We start from the raw sequence: 18,380 nt of genomic DNA, 5'->3' as shown, positions 1-18,380 counted from the left end.
TTAAAAGGATTAACGGCAACAGAAATAAAAAACGAGCTGGATTCCACTTTGGGAGACTCTTCTCCATCATTTTCAACAGTGAAGAAATGGGCTGCTGAATTTAAACGTGGCCGTTCATCCATCTTTGACGATGAACGTTCGGGTCGCCCGAAAACCGCCACGAATGAGGAAATCATTCAAAAAATCCACGATAGCGTGTTAAATGATCGACGAGTAAAAGTGCGTGAGCTTTCTAACATTGCAAACATCTCAATAGATCGTGTTCACAATATCTTACATGAACATTTGCATATGAGAAAGCTCTCAGCGCGATAGGTGCCGCGTTTGTTAACGATCAATCAGAAACGCATTCGAACGAACATTTCTCAAGAGTGCTTGGACTTGTTGAAACGCAATTCAACCGAATTTCTGCGACGATTTATCACTGTCGATGAAACATGGATTCACCATTACACGCCAGAGACGAAACAACAATCAAAACAATGGGTGGAAGCGGGTGGAAGTGCTCCAAAGAAGGCAAAAACAGTTCCATCAGCCGGAAAAGTCATGGCGACTGTTTTTTGGGATTCGCAAGGTGTGGTGTTCATAGATTATCTAGAAAAAGGCAAAACCATCAATGGGGAATATTATGCAGCATTGCTGGAGCAATTGAACGATGCTATTAAAACCAAACGTCCTCATTTGGCAAAGAAAAAAGTGCTTTTCCATCACGACAATGCACCCGCTCACACGTCTTCAATTGCAGTTGCAAAGCTCCATGAATTGCGTTTCGAATTGTTACCACACGCACCGTACTCGCCAGATTTAGCTCCCAGTGACTTCTTTTTGTTTCCGAATATGAAAAAATGGCTTGCTGGAAAAAAATTCACGTCAAATGCGGAGGTCATCGCTGAGACGGATGCTTATTTTGGAGGCTTAAGCAAATCGTATTATACTGAGGGTATAAAAAAATTAGAACATCGTTGGTCTAAATGTATTGAGTTGAAAGGGGACTATGTTGAAAAATAAAAAAGATTTTTGCTGGAAATCATGTGTTTTCTTTGCCAGGCCGAGAACTTTTCGAACTACCCTCGTATATATATATATATATATATATATATATATATATATATATATATATATATATATATATATATATATATATATATATAAGGGCCGGACTCAAATACTTTCCGAGATATAAGCTGAGAAAGGATAAAAATAATTGTTCTGTTTTACATAGTTTTAACATACACACATACACGCACACACACGCACGCGCGCGGAGGGGGGAGTGCAAGGAGGCCTTCGGCCCCCCTCCCGCATCACCCCATCGGTAGGCAAGGTGGACCTTGTTTTGCCACAATCGATACATGCTGTAAGTTGTAAAGCGAGATCTATCTTGCCTACCGGCGGGGCGGTGCAAAAGGGGGGCCGAAGGCCTCCCTTGCACTCCCGAGTGCGCGCGCGCGTGTGTGTGTGAACGTCGTTTGGCATGAAAAGTTGAAAAATTATGTAAAACAGAACAATTATTTTTATCCTTTTTCAGCTTATATCTCGGAAAGTATTTGAGTCCTATTACTCATACAATTTTATTTGAGTCCTATTACTCATCAAAAGCGCGCTAGTGCAGTCGTATACGCGGCTAACACGACGTTTGTTATTGGCAGGGAACGAGAGCCTCTTGTCGCAGTCACTACGAAACATACATTATCTAGTCATTCACGGGTAATATATCGATTATCTCGTATTCAATGCTCGTTAATAATGTCGCGAAACGTTGTTGTGTTTTTTACGATTTCGGTAGTTGGCAAATTGGATCGTTGGCCGAATTTTTCCCAGAATGAATTTAAGCACAATTTCGCAACCGAACGTAAATTGAGATTCCGATATGTTTCGCTTCAAGAGCGATACCCTCGATTTTTTCATATTCCTTCAAGTATCGTTCTTTTGCCTCATCGTCGTTTTCCCCGTATTCGCGCGCGCTCGGCCAACCACTGGCTTCCTGTTTAAGCTGTAAAAACATATTAATATATTCGGCGAACAATCCACCTTGCCGAGACGTACGATCGTATTGGCTAACTTTATATTGCCAAATTTCGCTTACTGACGTTACAAGATAATCTTTCTCGACGGCCTTGCGTAATTCGCAGGTTCCCAGGTACCCTCAAATTCACGCTCGCTATCATTATGGGTGCACGGTGTCTGAGAAAATGTTTCGCAGCAACTATGACATAACGTGAAGAGTAATTTTCCTCGCACGTTATACGGAAGTACGGGGTGAAATAAATCACGAGGAGGGAGTACTCTACAACGTATGAGGCCTTCGACCAAATCGAAATTATAATTCGGCGACCTTCCGATTAACGCGCTACATTCATCGCGCTACTTTCATCCCACGTCAATTTCGGGATAACCGATTGGAAAAGTGCCTGTCTTCAATACAAACGAGTATAAAGAGCATACGTCGACATAGCATATTTTCTCCGTACCCATGACTTCGTATTGAGTTGCGATATTTTCTATACGCCCACCGAAAAACATGTCGCGAGGATCGAGCGGTGGTGTTTTTACCATCGGATGGTTCGCAAGAAAATCATACATTACGCGATTTTTCGCGCATTTCATAATTGAAGGTGCACTCTCACTTTTCTAACACTATGTATCCCCGCTGACAAAGTCGCCATGAAACTGCGATAATTCATTCATATCGCGAATTTAATGTATCTCCGCAATCCTCCTCCGACGAAAGCGCTTTATCGTGATTTACGGGGAAACAAGACGGACATTCGTGCCAAAAGCAACCGTGAAATTGTAACACGTGACGCTGCGTCCTTCCCGCAACGTTTCACCTGTGTGAAGTTAGCCCCGCACTTTTTGAATTTTATATCTTTATTAATTGTGCATTCTGCTCCGTTTGTGCTGGTTTGTGCCGCAAACCGTAGCTTAATAATTTCAACCATTTTTTAGAAATTAAAAAAAACGAAATTTGCGGTAGTTCCGCATTTTTTGAATTTTGAATTTCTATTGATTGTGATGTATGTGCTACGTTTGTGCTAATGTGTGCCGCAAACCGCAACTCAATAACTTGAACCATATTCGAGAAAAAAAAAATTACTAGCCCCGCATTTTGTTCCAATAGAGTTTAATTTTTTTTAATAAATTGGCATAAGTTTGTGCCATATTGTGCCGTTAAGCAAACTTTGTTATCTTATTCCATTTAGCTAAAAAAAAATTGTAAAATTAAAAACAATAATACTACATAAATCATTTTTATAGCATTAATTGAATTTCTATCAACTGTGTTATATTGTCCTGTAATTAAAAAGGATTATATTGTCCTCATAATTAGAAAGGATAAAAAATATAGGTAATTATAAATTTGATTAAATATTTATTAAAAAGGAGTGGGGGGTAATAAAAATGTAATATTTTTAATTTTATTTCTCTTATGCCAGATTGTGCTAGACGAGTACAATAACTTTTCCTAATGACAAAATGCGTCAGATCGTTAGTTTTTGTTGTGGAACAGAAATTAGAAACGGATTTTTAGGAATACGAAACTTTACATGCTTATATTTTTGAAACTATAACAGATAATCTGATTCTGCAAGTTGTGCTACCAAAGGCGAAGAAATAGCAAGCAAAAGATGCATCAACAATCCCATGAGATTGATTAAATATCGATTAAAAGAGGGTGGAAGTGGAAAAAAATGTTATATTTTTAATTTTTTTTCTCTTGCGCCAGATTATGCTAGACGAGTACAACAATTTTTCCTAATGACAAAATGTCGTCATTAGTTTTCGATTTGGAATACAAAGAAGTATAATTTTTTTTCGTGTATCTTTGATCATTTATAATGAGATATCTCATCTCATTTATGTTATAAAAATTATATCAAAAGTAATAAAAATTACTTGTTGCACTCGTCTAGCATAATCTGGCACAGAGAAAAAAAATTAAAAATAATACATTTTTTTCACCCCTATCCCTTTTTAATCGATATTTAATCAATCCCTGGGATTGTTGATGCATCTTTTGCTTGCTATTTCTTCGCCTTTGGTAGCACAACATAGCACAACTTGCAGAATCAGATTACCTGTTATGTAGTTTCAAAAATATATGCATGTAAAATTTCGTATTCCTAAAAATCCGTTTCTAATTTCTGTTCCATAAAAAATTAACGATCTGACGGCATTTTGTCATCAGGAAAAGTTATTGTACTTGTCTAGCACAATCTGGCACAAGAGAAAAAAAATTTAAAATATTAAATTTTTTAATGGTAACGGAGAAAGCCAAGAACCTAACGCTGTACTTTGTGCGTATAAATTATTTAATATAATATAATCAAAACGAAGCACGTGTGATTACAGTGCTTAATGTTGACAAACGTTTTGAATGAAACGTTTTAAATTTTTTTTCATCTCCCACTCCTTTTTATTAAATATTTAACCAAACTTTATAATTACCTATATTTTTTTATCTGTTTATTCTTTCTAATTATGAGGATAATATAACACAGTTGATAGAAATTCAATTAATGCTATAAAAATGATTTATGTAGTATTATTGTTTTTAATTTTACGAATTTTTTTTAGCTAAATAGAATAAGATAACAAAATTTGTTTAACGGCACAATACGGCACAAACCATTATGCCAATTTATTAAAAAAAATTGAACTTGATTTGGACAAAATGCGGGGGGGGGGGCTAGTAATTTTTTTTCTCGAATATAGTTCAAGTTATTGAGTTGCGGTTTGCTGCACACATTAGTACAAATGTAGCACAATACAGCACAATCAATAAAAATTCAAAAAATTGGAGGCTATCCCAAATTTCGTTTTTTTTTAATTTCTAAAAAATGTGTTGTGCCCGGAACGGCACAGAGTGTGGGGTGCAGTCGGGAGATATAAATATCTCAGGCCGTCGAAAGAGAGGTGTCAAGGAACGGCTGTTTCTCTTGTGTTAATTATATTCTTTCTTTCTTTATGAAATAAATTGTGGATTTATTACTAGTTTCCATGCGTAAATACAAGCCTGTCCTATCTTAAAGTCCTTGTTCGGTTGAATCCCTTTTCTGCCTCTATTCTGCGTAGGCTCGGTAATTATTCTAGTTCTGGCGTACTTAGCTCGGTCAGTTGCACTTGGTTACGTCGCACTTGGTTACGTCGCACTTGGTCTTTGACTGTTTGACTGTCCGTCGTTCTCTCGCGGTGGTTTGTATTTAAACCCTTGTTTTGGGAGGGTTTTTGAGAGGGGACCGCTTAGTAACATGACCATACGGGGTCATGATGCGGTCAAGTTAAAGTGCAAGCGAAGGTGATTCGATGTCGAAATCCTTCGTTGCATTTCCGTATTTTTTGGTGAATTCGCGCCTGGTACGCTGAGACAACGATTCTATGAGGCGAATGCTCGCTGTCGCATTGACCAATAATATTTTATGCTGATGCTTACTTTATACTTTAATTATATATATGTACTAATACTTCAATTATACATAGGTTATAGTTTGTGAGACTATAATAAATGGTTGAAATTATTAAGCTACGGTTTACAGCACAAATTAGCACAAACGGAGCACAATGCAACACAATTAATACAGATATAAAATTCAAAAAGTGCGGGACTAATTTCACACAGGTTGACGTTTCGAAGTAACTGTCGACGACCCGTGTGAAGTTGGCCCCCCAACTTTTGAAAAAGTTAATTTTCTATAGCTCATTTGATTGCTCATCGTTTGCACATGTATGCACATTTCGAATTTTCGTTTGCACACTTCTAGTAAAAACGTTATTAAAAAAACAAATTTGGGGGGGGCTAACTTCACACTAACCCCCCAACTTTGAGCAAATTGGATTAAAAAGATCTTAATCGATAGATTTTTGTTTGCACATTTCGAAACAAATCGATTTTTCGTTTGCACACCTTTAGTTAAAAAGTTATTAACAATTAAAGTTTCGAGAAGAGTCGACTGCGGCAGATACGTTCAAATTGAACTTACTATGTTAAAAATTGTATGAAACAATTGGTTTTCGTTTGCACATTTTGAAACAAATCGATTTTTCGTTTGCACATCTTCAGTTAAAATGTTATTAACAAATAAGAGTTGGGGGGCCAACTTCACACTACGTAAATTATACGTTTTCGGCTCGAATTCAACAGAAATGGGTTTGAAATAGCATCAGCCGATAGATTTTTGTTTGCACATTTCGAAACAAATCGATTTTTCGTTTGCACACCTTTAGTTATAAAGTTATTAACAAATCAGTGTTGGAGGAGTTAACTTCGCACCACATAAAGTACGATTTTTTTTTTTTGCGCATTTCTAAATAGTAATAAACGACATCATTACACTTCTATAAATTTGATGATGCATTTAATAGTTTTTTTATGGAATGTAAGATTATAGTTTAATTGGAAAACTTACATACCGCCGGCATTAGCTTTACCCAAAGCGTACCGCGTGGAGGTTGCACTGTCGGTTTTACGCTTCTTTGTGTGTGTATAAGTGTGTATGTGTGCGTGTTTATGTGTAAGTCAATTTGTGTGTGTATAAGAAGGAGTACGTATGTGGAAATTTTATATGTAGATTTATGTGAAAATGTGCATGTAAATGTAAATGTTTGTAGCACCATAAAATGGAGTAACTTTGACTGAAACGTTGACAGTACCCAGACAGCACGCATGTCAAAATTGAGATATAGAACATTTGTAAAACAGCTGGAAGACGTTTTAAAACATCTTATGTTTTGATTTTATACTTTCTGTCTAGGCTTTTATTAAATTTGACTCAATGTTATCTCACTTTAGAATAGTACATTTATTTATCTCTTTTATCCTTTATCGTTAGTATATCAATTAAGTCAGTATATCAATCGTTAGTATATCAGGTCAGTATATCGCAGTTGTTAAGTACTTAATTTTATATATGCTATGACGCTCGGTCTCACTTGTGTGTGGATCGCTGTGGTTGGCTGCAATGACACATAACTGTTTTGAATGTCATCATATTTTTCCCATGAGCCTGTGTGTGTAATTCTATAAGAATAAGTAATATAATGACCTAATATTTCTTCGGAACCGTTATAAGAAATTAATCCTATCAATTGATATTTTTCATTTTTTATATACAGGGTGACCCATTTTAACTTAGGCAGCCAAATAACTCGAAAAATAAGCACACTACGAAAAAATGGTTAGAATCAAAATTTCGTCATTTCGAGGGGGACGTACAATGACGTTAAAATCAGCCCCCCCACCCCTCCCCCTGGGCGGTGAGGGGGGGCAAGTTTGAAATCTTAAATGGAACCCCCTATTTTTCATTGCATATTCTTGTAGCTTATCTCGAGAGCTTTCCAAAACACTATAATTAAGTACCTTTTTATTAAGTACTTTTTGAGTTATAAGGCTTGAAATAATTTCTTAATTTTACATAAACCATAAAATATCTAGTAAACCATTCATTTTTCGATTATCTTACCTTCATATTTTTATGTACAAAATAATGGGAGGAATCAATTGGTGTAAAGAAAACACATAGTTGTTTCTAAGAAAAAATATGTAATTTGCAATTAACAATTCCATATTTTTTCTTAAAAACAACTGTATGTTTTCTTTACACCAATTGATTCCTTTCATTATTTTGTACATAAAAGTATGAAGGTAAGATAATCGAAAAATGAATGGTTTACTAGATATTTTATGGTTTATGTAAAATTAAGAAATTATTTTAAGCCTTATAACTCAAAAAGTACTTAATAAAAAGGTACTTAATTATAGTGTTTTGGAAAGCTCTCGAGATAAGCTACAAGAATATGCAATGAAAAATAGGGAGTTCCATTTAAGATTTCAAACTTGCCCCCCCTCACCGCCCAGGGGGAGGGGTGGGGGGGCTGATTTTAACGTCATTGTACGTCCCCCTCGAAATGACGAAATTTTGATTCTAACCATTTTTTCGTAGTGTGCTTATTTTTCGAGTTATTTGGCTGCCTAAGTTAAAATGGGTCTCCCTGTATAAGTGGATTGGTACTTCTGAGAGTAATATACTTTTGGGTGAATTTAAAAATCCCATTGTAGCCAATAGTGTGCTATGATATGCATGTTCGACATCTATTAATAAATGCGCCTTTGGATTTATTTCACACACTATTTTGCTACTGCAATTTTTGCATAGAATTTCTTTGTTGAAAAACATATTTATAGATTCTTGTAATCCGTTGTGCAAACCATGTGTAAGGATTGGTTTAGTATTTATTTCTGCTACTGGGATATTTTTTATTTTTTCATAGTGGCACTGTGCACACGAATTTTTTTCTTTCACACTTGGTGCTTCGATTAGTACTTTTGTAATAAAAGTAGAGATATTGCAGGCACAATCAACAACATTTTTCTCGATGTCAAAAAGTGTCAGTAGATAGGATAATCTTTCAAAATAAAATGTATTACTGACACCATTGGTAAAATAATTTAGCATTACTTGAAAAAACATGAAATCTTTGTATTTCTCGTCTACTGCCTGCTTATAGGCAGCAGAATCTACGTATGCTGTCGCTAATAATTCTGTTAGAGCATCGAAAGGACAGGTAGAGAGTGGTTGTATTTTTTTTCTGCCAATTTTAATCGGTGGAAGTAGCGAGCCGTTTTGTATGCAAGCGCCTTTTTTTCTACGAAGAGGACGATTGTGTATAAATGTTACGTTTGGACAGGCTGTTAGATATTTCCCTCTTTTCTTTGGAATGTCTATCATGACTTCTTCTCTTACTGATTTCGATGGATTTAAACCACGCCAATTTTCTTCGACATCTGAATATGGTTCGAGATTTGTAGTCTCTGCTTCACTGATAATGTGATGATTTTTGAGTTTTAATTTGCCTGTTTCCGTAGGAATGTCTTTTTGTATTGTAGCGCGATTATCGAGCGCTGCTCGTTCAATTTTGCAGATACTGTCGATAGAGCGCACATGCTTGATGATAAATTTATCCGCTCTCATCGACTTGCCTTCGTCACTAAATGTCATATTCTTTATATCATTAAAATAGGTCTCTGATCTAGCCGATGAGGCTACGGAATATTTCGACTTACAATTAGTTTCCTGCACCATGACATTTGTCCATAAAACATAATACGTTGCAAATCGCATAAATGGTGTTATAAAATCTGGACAATAATATGGGTTAGGTCGTTGACCTGAATGCGTTTTGGCAGCGAAATCTTTTGCGCTAATGCATAATTTGTCAAAATTTAATAAATTATCTTCTACTGCAGCATCTATTTCATCTAATGAATTGTCATTGGAGTCATCGTTTTCATGCGGATTTTCTTTTTCGTCAATTGTAAATGTACGTATTATTTCTAGAAGAAATTCCTGTTTATTTGCACACTCAGTACCCTTATCATCACATTCGCTAAGTGCCACAATTAACATTGAGTGCAAAATATTTTCAAATTGATTTTTTGATTCGACAGTAATTAAAAATCCGACGCATCGTAAGTAAAAATCTTTGATTCGTGGTGCTTTTCCCCGGAAACATTCTTGTGATCATTTTTATAACATGCGCGATGTCTAGACGTATACGACATACTGGTATTGTAATTTTTTCATAATTTAGATATTTTAAACATATCTTAAAATATTGTGGCAGGCTGCAGCTATTAAACGCACGTGCAACAGCATTTAACAGTGCGAATGAAAAATCAGTAGTCACTTCATACGGTATTTTACCTCCACAACGCAACCACTCGCTCATCCAATATTGGATTATATTAGCATCGTGTTTTTGAGACAACATCTGAAATAATGGCACAATTCCACTTATTCCACATGCAACAACTTGATATAAAAAAATTGCACTAGATCTTTCATTTTTTCGGTCTATTTTTTGCACAATAGAGCTAGTAGCGTCAATGGAAATGGGATTCTTCAATTTGACAATATCTTTATATATATCGATTTGCAATGGTGACCAATATATGCAATAGAATTTGTCTAGCCCGATTTCCCGTATTACACCAGCGTACTGGACATTATATTTTAAATTATATAAAGATTCAATAACATTATGCATTTTATGCACACCTAATTCCTTGTCTTTTCCTTCTTGACGCGCCTTTCTCAATACATCAGTGGGATATAAATGGCTCGGTTCAGAATCGCCATATTCCATTTCCTTCGTCATTTCGCGACGCCAAATAATTGCTTTTTTGTGCAAAAGATCTTTTTGCACCGTTGCTCTTTCCGTGCCTTTTAATGCTCTTTTCTTTTCATGAGGTACTCCTCTTGTGTCTACTGCCTTTACATATAATTTAACGTTACTTCCTATTTCAGGTTTTTTTAGAGAATACGCGCTGAAAGGTGCATTACAATCTTTACATTTACCAAAGATTGTAATATACGCGCGTTTTACTGAATCATATATTTTCGCTCTTTTAAAGGTATACGCGCATGGGATTTTAGTTTTGGACCAACATATTTTAGATATTACTTCCGTCCATCCTTGTTGCATTGTCGAATATTTTCGTCTGCTGCCGTATCTACCATGCTCTTTATAAATTGTTGTTTTCGGGCCTATACGCTGCCATGTTTCAGCATCGATCGTTATGAAGTATGAAATAGTTGAGCATTCCTTTCCATCTTTAACGTTGACTGGTTCATTATCACTATCAACAATGCTTTCTACACTCTCGTCTTCTTTAACATTACTCATACTCTTTGAAGACTCAAAAGAAAGCAAATATTCTGTGTCTTGTACAATGGAAATGCCTTTATAATCCATAACACGAGAAAGAATTTCATTTCTGTTTTGTTTTAAGTACAAATACAGATTTGTTACTTGTATTTTATTTTTTAAAAATTGGCACATGTCTGTCCATATGGGATCAGACCGTGATTTAAGATCTACCTGATCTGAATCTATAAAACAGTCTCTGTCTTTTACGGCCTCAAATATTTCATTAGCAGTTACGCAAGCTTTACGAGGCATATTTATTTTTTATTTCAGCCGAAAACAATGTATAAGAAGAGAGATGGAGAGATCTTAAGTATAAAAAAAAAGAATAAAATTCTTTTCAAAATAAATTTTAACTGCCAAGTACGTTAAATTGCAGCACTAAAACAGAGAGAAACTAAGAAAATATTTCAAGACGTAGAACGTCAAAAATAATCAATCTTGCAAAATGCAATGTTTTATTAAACTTTGTGTCAGGCTGTTGGTCGTTTTCAAACTACACTCCGAATGTTATTCTCGAGAAAGCGCCGATCGCTTATGTCAGGTACAAGCAAGTTTGACTCTGCTAGTAAGATTCGCGAGCGATGAGTACAACGTTTCTATCACCGCGCGAGGGCGCGAGGGGCAGCGATTGTCTTTTGGGCGCTCCACCACCACCATCAATATCTGACTACGCAACCTCCGCGCGTTCTCGGTGATATATATATATATATATATATATATATATATATACATATATATACAGTGTCTAAAAGGTATTGTTCTAGTTTAATAAATTTTAAGTTTATTCGTTGGTATTTAAAATATTTTTTTAGTTACTAATACTTTATCTATTTTTTAAAACAATTCAGTATAATACATAGTATTTTATATTTTATTAATCAATTATTTTTTCGGTTGGAATATTTACTATTAATTCACTGAATATGAAATAAGAAAAGAAATACAAAAATTGGTAGTCTTGATCTCTGTAACGTATTGTTATAAAGAATGTGATAAGTTTTAGTGTAACATTTATATCTCATCAAAACTTAATCGAGTAATATTTCAGTAAGACAATAAAGATATGTATTTTGAAAACAATTAATAACAGTGATAAATTAATAACAATATTTATAAATAAGTGTTTAAATGTCATATAATATTAATAAGAAAGTTGAAATTTCATAATTTGAAATTCCAAAGTTGCTACAAGTCCGTATCTAAAAAATTTGAACGTATCTGCCGCAGTCGACTCTTCTCGAAACTTTAATTGTTAATAACTTTTTAACTAAAGGTGTGCAAACGAAAAATCGATTTGTTTTGAAATGTGCAAACAAAAATCTATCGATTAAGATCTTTTTAATCCAATTTGCTCAAAGTTGGGGGGGGGTTAGCGTAGTGTGAAGTTAGCTTCCCCAAATTTGTTTTTTTAATAACTTTTTTACTAGAAATGTGCAAACGAAAATTCGAAATGTGCATACATGTGCAAACGATGAGCAATCAAATGAGCTATAGAAAGTTAACTTTTTCAAAAGTTGGGAGGCCAACTTCACACGGGTCTGTCGACGAGCGTACCCTCGATCGTATAATATTCCCGCGCACGCCCTGCATGATTTATACGACAGTCGAGTTCCCGCTCCATCCATATCAGTCAGTGTAAGGTTTTACGCAAATGATTGCTCGCGCATCTGTATTCCCTCGTAGGAATGATGCCTATCGTATTGGCTTGCAAAAAGTTTCTCCGGAAAACTTCATGCCAGTCGAAGCAATAGTTGTACATTCCTCGAACGGACATACATTTCCGCGATCTAGAAAGATTTTTCTAAACGCTACGCACGCTCGTCGAAGAATATCAACATCGTTACGACAGTAACGCACTATTTCGCGTTGGAAATCAAACACGGTATTTTTTTCCTCATTTCAGTATGCCATGTGAGAAAGTGTTCGCGTTCTTGCGATTTCATGCTATCCGGAGAATAATTTTGTACATCAGGTAACAGTCCGACGTACGTTTGATTTTCGATAGTATTAAATAAATACGGAAAAATGCCTTTATCCTCAGTGTTCTTTAGCCCGAAAGCCTTAGATAATTCGGATAAGCGCATCGGCATATAATTAACGCTACCGATGAATTTTGTATGTTCTGCGGTTAAAAGAATAATTTTTGTGCCATTTAAAATTACTTTCGGTTCAATATCTCTGCAATTTTTCACGATATATTTCAAAATAAATTTCGCGTCGAATGCTTTCGCATTATGCGGTATACAAATTATGTGTTTAAAATATTTTATCGGACGCGAACAAAATCTACAAACTGTTTAACCGGATCCCGTTAAAATACGAACTCTCACACTCCGCACCAATGACACCACACGGACATGTTATTTTCCCCCGCGTATGCTTCGCAAATCTGTTGCGCGATACATAATGCCAGAATATGTTTTTTTATATTTCCCGTTCCTTCGACCATCTCGTCCTGTCGCATTTCCTGTCGAAATCGTAAAATACGAATGCCACACGTCCCTTTCCGCGTTCATATTCATTGCACATTCGTTCTTTTCCGCGTTATCACATATGTTCCGTACTTCTTCTTTTCTCGTGCTAAATATATCTACCTCGTCCGATACCATCGTTGACGAAGATGGCCCGGCAGAGGAAATATCGTCACGTTGACGAAGAGGTTGCATATAATACATATGATTGCGCGGTTGTTGTAAAAGGCATAATTTGCAATAAGAAACGCCGCTTTCGTGTTTTAAATTCGATTTAACGATACGACCGCAACTATCGCAAAATCGATGCTACAAGTATTAGCGCGTATTTTACCGTACGGTTTCTCACTATGATGGCGCTCGAAACACCCTGCACCGTAAAATAACCGATTGCACGCATCGCATTTTATTTCGGAGTAAATGGAATCCCACGGCGATACGAGTAAACATTGCGGGCATTTATTTAAACATCGGTGACTATTAGGCCTATCATTTCGAAACATTACACGCTACACAATAATCGCGAGTACTAGCGGCAGCTTTTAAATTTAAAATAGGATTATAATGATAGGATTATAATGCGAATCTTCGTAATACAAGATATAATCGCCGTGAGGATTCAGTTCCGTCATACAACGGTTTTTCGCTGCGACCGAAAGTATTAAAATTATATACAACAATCGCGATATTGTCGGTGGGGAAATAACGTTGGAAACGTTCGATCTCGCGAATCTCGCAACCCTCTTCGGATATTACGGGCATTTCACCGGCATTTCTCATTAATTGCAATGCACATTCGCGTTGTAACGAAGAATGTGGATATTTTATCGCGTTCCATTTCTCATACAACTCACCTGTACGGATATTACCGCGTTTGCTATAAGTTTGAGCTACTAAAGGGGCTCGAGGGAAGCACAGATTATCCGAATTATTAATTTCGACTATCGAACGTTTCGCGACATCCTCGCGTGTTAACGCGACGCAACCGGGATCTGAAGACATCGAGACATTATAAACCCGTATCTTAAATTGGATAGCGATATCGAGATCACTGGCGGTCTGTGTTAACGAACTCACGAGTCTTCTAATATCCTCAACTCAAATCACGCACCGGACGAAAAGATATACCCGCAACACCATGCGATAAATTCGACGAATCAAACGATAATCCTACGTAATCGTTCGGTTCACATGAATTTAACGCATATGCGTGAATTTCGTGAAACGCGTTTTCTAACGAGTGATATATATCGACGCCTTCAGTCAATCATGAAACTCGCTTCTCTACCAATTACCCGGAATCTTCTAAATTGTCGCGCATTTACCGATATTAAATTTACAAAATTAAAATTATTATTTCCGACCTGTTGCTGAAGTTGTTGCTGCTGTTGTTGTTACTATTGTTATTGTTGTTGTTGCTGCTGGTACTTATGCTTCTCCTCCTTCACGTCCTCTTCACCCTCCTCAGTTTCGAATGAAATATTTTCCGAGCAGGGTAACACAGTTACCTTCCCCTCAGTCTCTTCCTCCTTCGCTTTTTCTTCCTCATTGCTGGGGGAGAGCGCTGAATTTTGTTCGCCGTCAACACCACCTCCGTATTGCACTGTTAAAAATAAAAAATCGTATAAATTATAAAATACCATTTTTATTATTTTGTGGCGTCCTGCCTTACGCCACATAAGCGTAACGGCGTATAATGCCGAGCGTCTGACCGCACGGCAACCTAGGCACACAAGTACGCGCGCGGTAGCGCGAGCATACAGGCGCCGATCTTCACGCAAGTGAAATCCGGCGAGACCCGTATATAAGGCCGACCACGGCAAGTCGAATTTGAGTCTCAGCTCGAACAGACTATAGGGTCAATAACACTATACGTCAATCAGCTAGAGTACTCCTCTTTTGAATTGGAAGGTAAAACTTCCAAAAACATTCGCCGCCGCATTCATCGACCAGCGTCGACGCCCCGATCACCCGGGCCACTTCGACCGTCGTACTGTGCAACTCCCGAGCCGGAGAGGAGAGCGTCCTTCACCTTGCTGCCTTGGACATTGCAGCCGATCGATCTGGAGCCGCCTCGCTTCACTAGGCCACCAAGGGAGTTGTTAACTACCTGGGACATCAGGATACGACGATACACATCACCACTCGGATCCTGGGCAGTTACAGCGGCTTTATCTCCTCTGTCTCTATCACCGATCAACCGAACATCACAGGGGACGCAAACCACCGCAATCAGCCGGATACACCGAGGAGTCCAGGTGACGCAGCCGCCAAAAACAATGGCTGACCAGGAGACCCAGTCCGACTCTGACTGGGAGACGCCCACGAGCACGGCGGCCACACAGACGGAGCCACCGAAGCGCCGCAAATCAGAGGTGGACGTCAACAATAATAACGACGACAGCTCCTGGGGACCACTCCTGTACACAAAGGCGACTCCGCGGATTTCATACCGGGAACGCGTGCATACAAACGGCCCTTTTCAGGACCCTGTAAATAGAAAACTTGTAAAATAAACTGTACATAGATAACCATACTGCGAGTAACTGATTCAAACGTAAACCTCGTTACCACGATCTACCTTGCGGCCAATAGTCTGGTTAAGATAGAACAAACACGCAACCATACGATGCCATAAAGTGGTGACCCGCCGACGGAAGAGATACGACCATGCCGAAGAAGGAGAATACCATCATAGTGAAAGACGACGAGACCGTCAACAGAGTCGCAGTGCGCATCCCACCTTTTTGGCCAGAAAACCCGGAGCTTTGGTTTGCGCAGCTGGAAGGGCAGTTCACGCTAGGCGCCATCACCGACGATGACGTCAGATATGGCTACGTTTTATCAAAACTAGAGCCACGGCAAGCTAAGGAAATCAAAGACGTAATCACCAATCCCCCCTCCAGCAACAAATATTCAGCTATAAAGCACGCGCTGATTCAACGACTGACAGATTCGCAAGAGCAGCGGATCAGGTAGCTTCTGGAAAGAGAGGAGCTAGGAGACAGAAAACCTTCGCAATTTCTCCGACATCTATCAACGCAGGAACGACAGTCTCCGACGACTTATTACACTCTGGCTAGGACGTCTTCCGCCGCAGATCCAAGCAATCCTCGCAACGAGGAAAGGCGACAAGCTGCAAGACATGGCAGAACAAGCAGACCGCATCCATGAGGTCGATAGTAGAGCTCTCGTTCTTGCCATAGATCTCCGGCCAGCAACAGCAGCAGTAGCAGCAGCAACCAGCAGCCAGAATACACTTACGACGCAGATGGAAGCGCTCACTTTGCAGGTGGCAACTCTCACCGAGCAGCTTACAAACATGGCCAAAGAGCTGCGGAGAGGACGCAGCCGAAGCACAAAGTCGGTCACGAGGCAGACCCCGCAGTAGGACACCAGCCAAAGAGGAACTCTGTTACTATCATCGACAATTCGGCACAGAAGCTCGCTGATGTGCTCAGCCATGCACATTTCAGAAAAACGAGTAGGGCACTCATTGTTAGCGGCCAATGACGAAAGCTCGACACATTGCCGCCTATACGTGACAGACCGAAACACCAGGACAAAGTACTTAGTGGACACCGGCTCAGACGTCAGCGTCTTTCCACAAACAACAGTAAACGGCAAGAGACGACCAGAAGCGTACGAACTCTTCGCGGTGAACGGCACACCTATCATCACATACGGCTCCATCACCATCAAGCCTGATTTCAACTTAAGGAGAGCGTTCCCGTGGAGATTCGTAGTAGCCGACGTGGGACAGCCTATAATCGGAGCAGACTTCCTGGCATTACGACCTGCTTCCGAACATGAAAAGAGGAAAACTCATAGACGGCAAGACAAGCCTAGCAACCACAGGCGCTAGATGTTATAATTCTTTTCAATAAAAACAATGGTGGAAAAAAGCGAATTCCACACACTATTGGCGAAATTTCCGGACATCACCAAACCGACCAGAACAAAGGAGGTGACAACACACGGAACGCACCATCATATCCAGACAACGTGAAATCCTCCAGAAGCCAGCAGGCTACGAAGGCTGGCGCCAGATAAATTACACGCAGCCAAGACGGAATTCGATCTACTTCTACAAGAAGGCATCATCCAGCTCTCAAAAAGTGCTTGGTCGTCGCCCCTTCATATGGTACCGAAGAAGGACAAGACTTGGCGTCCGTGCGGAGACTACAGGAGATTGAACGCCAGAACAATACCCGATCAATACCCAATACCGCACATCGAGGATTTTGCACAGACGCTCTACCAGAAAAAGATCTTCACAATGATTGATCTGGTTAGAGCTTATAATCAAATCCCGGTGCGAGAAGAAGATATACCGAAGACAGCGATAACCACACCGTTCGGACTGTTTGAATTCAGATACATGCCGTTCGGATTACGCAACGCAGCGCAGACGTTCCAACAGTTCATCAACGAAGTTTTGCATGGGTTAGATTTTTGCTATGCGTATATTGATGATATACTGGTGGTATCAACAAGTAAAGAACAGCATAAGATCCACCTGAACCAATTATTCACCCGACTCGACGAATACGGGGTCAGAATCAACCCAGCCAAGTGCATCTTCGGAGCAGATGAAGTGAAGTTCCTTGGTTATTTGGTCACAGAGAAAAGAACTCAACCACTACCAGAGAAGATAGAGGCGATCACAAGTTTCCCTCAGCCGACTACGATCAAACAGTTACGACAATTCCTAGGGATGATCAACTTTTATCGGTTCATCCCGAGAGCAGCCGAAGAACAAGCCGCATTAAACGACGTGCTAAAAGGACCTAAAATCAAGGGAACAACACCAATAAATTGGGGTCAAGAGCAAGCACAAGCCTTCGACAGATGCAAGGAAAGCCTGTCAAGAATCACGCTGTTAGCTCACCCAGACCCAGCAGCTAGATTGACAGTAACAACAGACGCTTCAGACACGGCCATGGGTGGCGTAATCCAGCAGAGAACCACTAACGGATGGCAGCCACTAGCGTTCCTGAGCAAGAAGTTCAGTACAGCACAAACGAAGTACAGTCCGTACGACAGAGAGCTACTAGTTATCACCATCAAGCACTACCGACACTTATTAGAAGGCAGGATATTCACAATATTCACTGACCACAAGCTACTAATCTACGCCTTCAAAAAAGACCCACTGCCGAGACAAGCAAGACATCTAGAATACATAGGACAATTTACAAT

The 18,380-nt window shown here is 38.8% G+C and overlaps 1 protein-coding gene across 1 annotated transcript; it reads left to right on the top strand.

Annotated features, from left to right (window-relative positions):
* Positions 1 to 15,848: 15,848 nt before the first annotated feature.
* Positions 15,849 to 16,569, top strand: LOC112639866. The gene is made up of 2 exons (XM_025415031.1): positions 15,849 to 16,153; positions 16,224 to 16,569. Exons 1-2 carry the CDS (start codon positions 15,849 to 15,851, stop codon positions 16,567 to 16,569), a joined length of 651 nt encoding a protein of 216 aa, XP_025270816.1.
* Positions 16,570 to 18,380: the final 1,811 nt, after the last annotated feature.

Source organism: Camponotus floridanus, unplaced genomic scaffold (genome assembly GCF_003227725.1).
Source record: "Camponotus floridanus strain SB8 unplaced genomic scaffold, Cflo_v7.5 scaffold94, whole genome shotgun sequence".
Taxonomy (NCBI): domain Eukaryota; kingdom Metazoa; phylum Arthropoda; class Insecta; order Hymenoptera; family Formicidae; genus Camponotus; species Camponotus floridanus.
Note: the sequence above shows the minus strand (reverse complement) of the source record. Positions and strands in the feature narration are given on the sequence as shown.